The sequence below is a fragment of the Mangifera indica genome, chromosome 10, assembly GCF_011075055.1.
Source record: "Mangifera indica cultivar Alphonso chromosome 10, CATAS_Mindica_2.1, whole genome shotgun sequence".
Lineage (NCBI taxonomy): Eukaryota > Viridiplantae > Streptophyta > Magnoliopsida > Sapindales > Anacardiaceae > Mangifera > Mangifera indica.
In genome coordinates this window covers 8,816,226-8,823,799 of record NC_058146.1, presented here as the reverse complement: position 1 = coordinate 8,823,799, position 7,574 = coordinate 8,816,226, and the positions used below count along the sequence as shown (strand labels likewise).

Below are 7,574 nucleotides of genomic sequence, written 5' to 3'. Positions count from 1 at the left end.
GTCAAAATAGAAACTAAAACATCATTTTAATACAAATTAATTAATTTTATATAATATAAATTTTAATTTTTATATTTATAAATTTAATATATAAATTTCCCATATGATTCTATCCATCTTGCTTGCTGCGAATGATAATAATAATAAAAATAATAATGACTTTTCTTTCATCCTATTAATAATGCATCATAATGAATCATTATTTATTCTAAATTCATGTGCATGAATAGTTTTATATGCATCATATCAATTAAATATATATAAATTATCTAACCAATTTCTATTTTTGTATGGAATTACAGAGTCTTTATGTAGTGTATGTATTATTGACTTTAAAGCATATTTATTATTATTTTATTGATAAACCATAAAGCAGAGAAGAGAAGTAATAAGAAAAACCCCTCTCTTCTCTTCTCTTCTCTTCTCTTCTCTTCTCTGTGTTTACCTGTGATTGTCATGGAGCAATTGTTAAGCATGGGCTTCCCCAGCGAGTTAGCTGCCGAAGCACTTGCCGCCACCGGCGGTAAATCCATTCTAAAGGCCACCGAATGGATCCTCTCCCGTCGTCCATCCACCACTGCCACCGACCCTCTGCCCAACAACCCTTCTCCCTCCCAACCAAAACTCGACCGTTTCTTCGCCAAGCCCACCCCAACCCCCACTACCACCACCGCTGCCACCGACCCTCTGCCCAACAACTTTTCTCCTCCCCACCCAAAACTCGACCGTTTCTTTGCAAAACCCACCCCAACCGCCACTACCACCACCGCTGCCACCTCATCCGCCCCCGCTTTGAAGCGTGCCAAGATATGTGAGCCTCACGTTCCCCTCTCGGAGCGCATGAGACCCCGTACGCTTCACGAGGTCGTAGGCCAGGACCACCTCTTGTCACCCACTTCTGTCCTCGGCTCAGCCGTGGACACCAACCGACTCCCCTCCATCATCCTGTGGGGCCCTCCGGGAACGGGTAAGACTTCGATTGCGAAAGCCATTGTAGGTTCTGTTGTGTCTTCCTATCGTTTAGTGTGTTTGTCTGCGATTACTTGTGGGGTGAAGGATGTTAGGGAGGTTGTGGAAGAAGCCAGGAGGGTGAAAATGAAAAATAATAAGATGACTGTTTTGTTTGTTGATGAAGTTCATAGATTTAATAAGTCGCAGCAAGATTCATTTTTGCCTGTGATTGAGGATGGGAGTATTGTGTTCATTGGTGCCACCACTGAGAACCCTTCGTTTCATTTGATTACACCATTGTTGTCTCGGTGTCGAGTTCTCACTCTTAACACATTGAAACCTCCACACGTGCAGATACTTTTGAGGCGAGCAGTGGAGGATGTCGATCGTGGAGTGGGAAAGAGTGTTGGAGTGAGAGTTGAGGTGAAGGATGGTGTTATTGAGTACTTGTCATCTAATTGTGATGGTGATGCTCGTGTGGCGTTGAATGCCTTAGAGATTTCTGCTACTAGGGCTGCGGCTAGAGTGTCTATTAAGCATTTGAAGTCTTCAGAGGAAGAGCAAGAGACGAATTGGGTGTCGAGTGAAGAAAATGTGGTTAGTTCTGTTGTGGCAATTGTCACTTTGGAGGATGCAAGGGAGGCATTTCAGTGTAAGCATCTTGCTTATGATAGAGCAGGGGAAGAACATTATAATTTGATCAGTGCATTACATAAGTCTATGAGGGGAAGTGATGCTAATGCAGCTGTCTATTGGTTGGCAAGAATGTTGGAAGGAGGCGAACAACCACTTTACATTGCCAGGCGGTTGATAAGGTTTGCAAGTGAAGATGTTGGATTGGCTGATCCATTGGCTCTTAATCAAGCTGTGTCCTGCTATCAAGCTTGTCATTTTTTGGGTATGCCTGAATGCAATGTAATTCTGGCACAATGTGTGGCATACTTGGCTTTGGCTCCTAAATCCATAGCTGTTTATCGAGCAATAGAGGCTGCACAGAAAGTTATTAGAGAATCGGTGGGACAGAATGAAGGAGTGCCACTTCATCTGAGGAATGCACCGACAAAACTAATGAAGGAAGTTGGATATGGGAAGGGCTATATATACACTCCTGACAATCCCTCAGCAACACAAACCTTTCTACCACCCTCCCTTCAGGGGTACAAGTTCCTGGATTGGCCAACTAGTAATACCATTAACAAATAAGAAGCTAGTTACCTGTCTTTGATGATTTTGTAGTTGATTAACTTGTGCCGGGCAGGAGCTCTTTCCTCTTCCTTCTTGAGCATGCAGGTTTCTTTTGCTGTAAATATCTGACTTCTGTCCATAATGTCTTGTCAAGCTATTTTGTTTTTGAAATGAATTAAATGGAAAACATGAAATATAAAGATACATTTGTCCTGAAAATTTCAGATTATGCGTGAACATAAAGTTGCAGATTGGGTCAATCTTGACATGTGAATGATTTCCACAGTTTTCAGCCGCAGGAATGCCAAGTTTTGGCATGGAAGAAACCGCTCTAAACCCTTGAACAAAAAGAAAATTTCTAGCCCAAAATAACTTATCGGATAGGTTAACTGTTAGTTGGTCTGTAAACACTAATGAGCTATTATTACTTGGCTTATTTTCCTTTTCTTTGTTATTTCTCATCTGTATAGCCGTGGCAAAGTTTTTGTCAACTTGTTCAGTAGGAAAAATTTTGATTTGGAGAGTATAACATTATCTGGTTGAATCTTCTCTCTTCTATTGTAGCTTCCTTTTCCTTAATTTAGCTATAAAATAAGGAAGATGAAGTGTCAAAGCTATTAAGATGCTGCATTTAATTTTTTGTCAATCATCAAAATTTCTATCTTCAAGATGAAACTTATTGGATTTCTCTCCATTGGCATGCTTTTTACAATTCAAATACCGCTCTGTATAGCCGCCAATCTGTGTTCAATTATCCTGAATGTTAACACAGATTATCTCATCTCATCAACTGCAACCAGCTTTCAATTAGGTGAAGTTTTGTTCTTTTTTAACTGAGAAATGTTTTCTTCATCAACTAAAAGGCTATTATTACATTGGCCTAAAGATCAGAAGTGGAAAAAATTCATGTGATTTACAGTCAGATCTTCCTGCAACCTTGTAAACTTGTAGACTACTTGCAAACACACTAACTACTGCTGTCCGAAGAGGAAACACGACAAAGAAAAAGGAAAAGAAAAATAAAACCCCCGAGATATACGAAGATAATATTTTTCAGTAAAAGAAAAAGTTTACAAAATTCATCCTTTGGGTTGATGCAAGCATTCACTTCCCTCTTTAGGTTGCTGGATGCCAAACAAATAAACACTAACATTTCATCATCACTAATCTAAGATTACGGCTAATATTTGAGTAATGTATAATGTCACACTTATAACAGACAACATTAGGTAAACCACAGGAATGCTTCTAGCAAGACGTTTGTTTAAAAAAGAAAAAAAAATTCAGTACCAGAATTCTCATCAGAATGACCAAGGAAACTTACGGCAGGAGCTGGGGAAGAACCCTGTACAGTTTATATGGTAAAAGAATAACCAACATATCTGTTGGAGTACACACTGAATGGAAATGCTTAACATCCTCCTCAAAGATATATGCAGGCGTCAATGTACTCCAGCAGCATCTGCACAATAAATCAATGAACAGTGAACTATAAGACCATTTCTATATATATTTTTTTAATAAATTGTAAAACCATCTTTATAGCTCAAACTACCTGAGCTGCTAAAGTAATCAACAGGATAAATTATTCTGGTGACATCTCATATCTAGTCCAATTCCTTGGGGTAATTTCAAATTGTCCCCATATAATTTCACTGCATACCGACCTCAATGTTATCTTTGTTCCTTGAAGAACTTGTAAAACCATAGTCTTTGACATAAAAGTCTATCTATGTTAGCTATCATCACAGTACAAAGAGCTTAAACATCATCTTATAAAAAACGCACTGTTTCAATTTTTCAAATAGACAAAAAAAAGTCTGATTACTTTTCACTTTGTATTGGTGCGAAACAAAGTAAACTAGGGGTTAAACATTTGTCTTCCTGTTGCGTTGACCTACCTGTTGTTAGTTGCAACTGAAGATCAGGCGATTAAGCAAGTCAGATGAGTAGTTTTAATTCATTTTTTTTTTTTTTTTTATTGTATGCTGGAGATTAACTCAGATAGTTAATATGAATTGAGAATATTGTTTTCTTATTTCTTTAGAGTACAAAACGTTACAATTTATACAATTACAGAAAATGTATAAAAGGAAATAAATTAAATCGAATCAAATCAAATCAAATCAAATCAAATCAAATCAAATCCAATCAAATCCAATCAAATCAAATCAAATCCAATCTAATCTAATCAAATCAAATCAAATCCCTAAAAATATATTATATCCTATTATGCTCTGATGCCCATCCTAAAATAATATGATACAACCCAACACTCCTCCTCAAGCTGGAGTATATAAATCATATGCATCAAGCTTGTTACAAATGAAATTAATTCGAGGCCCTCGAAGAGATTTAGTAAATATATCTGCTAGCTGATCATTTGAACTGACATGACTTGTAAAGATACAACTGGACAAAATCTTTTCTCTCACAAAATGACAATCGATTTCTATATGTTTTGTTATTTCATAAAACACAGGATTTGAGGAAATGTGGAGAACAGCATGATTATCACAAAATAATAACATTTGTGATTTTTCTATAAACTTCAATTCTTGGATCAACTGCTTCAACCAGATAAGCTCACAAGTAACTAAGGCGATAGCATGATATTCTGCTTCTGCGTTAGATCTAGCAACAACATCTTGCTTTTTACTTTTCCATGATACTAGATTTCCTCTAATTAATACACAATACCCAGAAGTAGAACTTCTGTCAGATGGAGAACCTACCCAATCAGCATCTGAATACCCAACGATCTGAGTATGTCTTTTATTTTCGTATAACAATCCTTTTCCAGGTGTCCTTTTAATGTACCTTAAGATCCAAATAACTGTATCCCAATGACTATCACATGGAGACTGAAGGAATTGACTTTCCACACTGACAACAAAAGAAATATCTGGTCGTGTGATGGTGAGATAATTAAGTTTTCCAACGAGTCTTCGATATCTCCCAGGATCTACAAGTAGCTCCCCCTGTCCAAGTAAGAGCTTAGTATTAGGATCCATGGGAGAGTCTATAGGTTTGCACTCTAACATCCTTGTTTCCTTCAGAATATCTAATGCATACTTCCTTTGAGAGATGACAATTCTAGATTTAGATTAGGCGACTTCTATACCAAGAAAGTATCTGAGTGGACTCAAATCTTTGGTTTGAAAATGACTAAACAAATGTTTCTTTAATTGCTCAATACCCTTTTGGTCACTTCCTGTAATAACAATATCATCAACATAGACCACTAGATAGATACATTTTTCGTGTGAAGTATGTCTATAGAATACTGAATGATCAGATTCACTTCGTATCATGCCAAATTCTTGAATAACAGTACTAAACCGACCAAACCAAGCGCGAGGAGATTGTTTTAAGCCGTATAGAGAACGACGAAGTTTACAAACCAATCCAGACTCCCCCTGAGCAACAAAACCAGAAGGTTACTCTATATAAATTTCTTCTTGCAGTTCACCATGAAGAAAGACATTCTTGATATCTAACTGATGCAAAGGCCAATGACGAATGGTAGCCATAGAGAAAAATAGGCGAACAGATGACATTTTAGCAACCGAAGAGAAAGTCTCATAATAATCAAGACCATATGTCTGAGTGTATCTTTTAGCAACCAATGGTGCTTTCAATCTGTCGACCTAACCATCAAGACCAACTTTAATAGTGTAGATCCACCGACATCCAACCGTGGAGTGACCAAGAGGCAAAGGAACTAGTTCCCAAGTATTATTCGCATGTAGAGCAGACATCTCATCCACCATTGCTTATCGCCATCTGGGATCAGATAATGCCTTAGACACAGTAGCAGGGATAGATACAAAGAATAAAGTGGACACAAAGGCATAATATGGTGAAGATAAACAATGATAACTCAAAAAATTATAGATGAGATAGGGATTACGAGTCGAACACATACCTTTGTGAATAGCGATGTGAAATTGATCATCAAGAGGTAAGACCGCAGAGACAGAGGATTCTAGAGTAGGAAGCGAGTGCACCAGGTCTGGAAAGACTATCTCACTTGAAGGAGAAGTAAGGTCATCACCTATAGAATAATTAGTGGGTGTAAAAATTGCACTAGTCGGAGATTGGTTAGGCGAAAAGTATGAATCTATTAGAGGAACAATGTAGGATACAAGAAGAACTTCTGTAATAAGAGACTTGTCTAATTAAGAAGAAGACAAAAATAAAGAGAAGACTAAAAAACTGTAACATCTGCAAAAAGGTAGTAGCGACGTATAGTAGAAGAATAACGTTGATAACCTTTTTGAAGACGTGATTATCCAAGACAAACACATTTAATGGAACGAGCAGACAATTTATCTCGACCAAGAGATAAGTCATGAACAAAACACGTACATCCAAAGACACGAGGTTAAAGAAGAAACAATGGTTGATCAGGATATAAAAGAGAGTAAGGTAACTAATCCTGCAAGACTGAAGAAGACATTCTATTAATCAAGAAACAAGCAGTAAGAACAGCATCAGCCCAAAAATGAAAAAGTGCATGACTATGTATGAGTAAAGTACGGGCAGTTTCAATAAGATGCCAATTTTTACGTTCGACAATTCCATTTTGCTGCGAAGTATGAGCACAAGAGGATTGATGTAAAATGCCCTTAGATGCTAGAAATTTAGTAAAAGGAGCAGAAAAATATTCACTAGCATTATCACTACAAAGTGTACGAATAGTAGTAAAGAATTATGTTTCAACTTCAGTACAAAAGGATTGAAAAATAGAAAATAATTCAGATCTATTCTTTATTAAAAATAACCAAGTGCAACGCGAATAATCATCAATAAATGTAACAAAATATTGAAAACCTAAAGTAGACATAACTCTACTAGGACCCTATACATCAGAATAGACTAATTCAAAAGGTGATGTAGCTCGATTATTGACATGTCTTGGAAAATATATACATGTATGTTTTTCAAGTTGGCAAAACTCACAATTAAAGGATGATAAATGTGACAAACCAGGGACTATCTACTGTAGTTTTGATAAACTAGGGTGACCCAAATGATTATGAAGAAGCGTTGGAGACTCAGTGAAGGCACATGCTACAGAATCAAGTGGATTTAGTCGGTAGAGGCCCTGTGACTCACATCCTGTGCCAATCATCCGACCCATACTATGGTCTTGTATAAGAACAGAGTTATTAGTAAATGTAATTATACAATTTAGGGAATAAGTAAGTTTGCTAACAAAAATAAGATTAAATGGACAGTTAGAGAGGTAAAAGACAGACTCCAAAGGCAAGAGTGGAAGAGGATGAGCACAACCTACTACTTTAGCAGTAACGATAGATCCATTAGCTAATGTTACAGTAGGTAAGGAAATAGTCTTAGTAAAGTGAGAAAGTAGATAGGGGTTACCAGAGATGTGATTAGAGGCACCAGAATCAAGGATCCATGACTCGAAA

General features: G+C 37.2%; 1 protein-coding gene and 1 long non-coding RNA gene across 2 annotated transcripts; one reads left to right on the top strand and one right to left on the bottom strand.

Annotated features, from left to right (window-relative positions):
• The first annotated feature begins 303 nt into the window (after nucleotides 1–303).
• Nucleotides 304–2,336, top strand: LOC123226941 (ATPase WRNIP1). The gene has a single exon (XM_044651526.1). It carries the CDS (start codon nucleotides 457–459, stop codon nucleotides 2,152–2,154), a length of 1,698 nt encoding a protein of 565 aa, XP_044507461.1. The 5' UTR covers nucleotides 304–456; the 3' UTR covers nucleotides 2,155–2,336.
• An 834-nt stretch (nucleotides 2,337–3,170) lies between these two features.
• Nucleotides 3,171–4,028, bottom strand: LOC123226943. The gene is made up of 2 exons (XR_006504415.1): nucleotides 3,692–4,028; nucleotides 3,171–3,598 (listed from the first exon to the last, which is right to left on the bottom strand). It is a non-coding gene; the product is annotated as an uncharacterized LOC123226943 (long non-coding RNA).
• Between the last annotated feature and the right edge of the window lie 3,546 nt (nucleotides 4,029–7,574).

Coding starts and splice junctions, on each gene's coding strand:
- LOC123226941 (XM_044651526.1), top strand. CDS start 457: ATGGAGCAATTGTTAAGCATGGGCTTCCCCAGCGAGTTAGCTGCCGAA.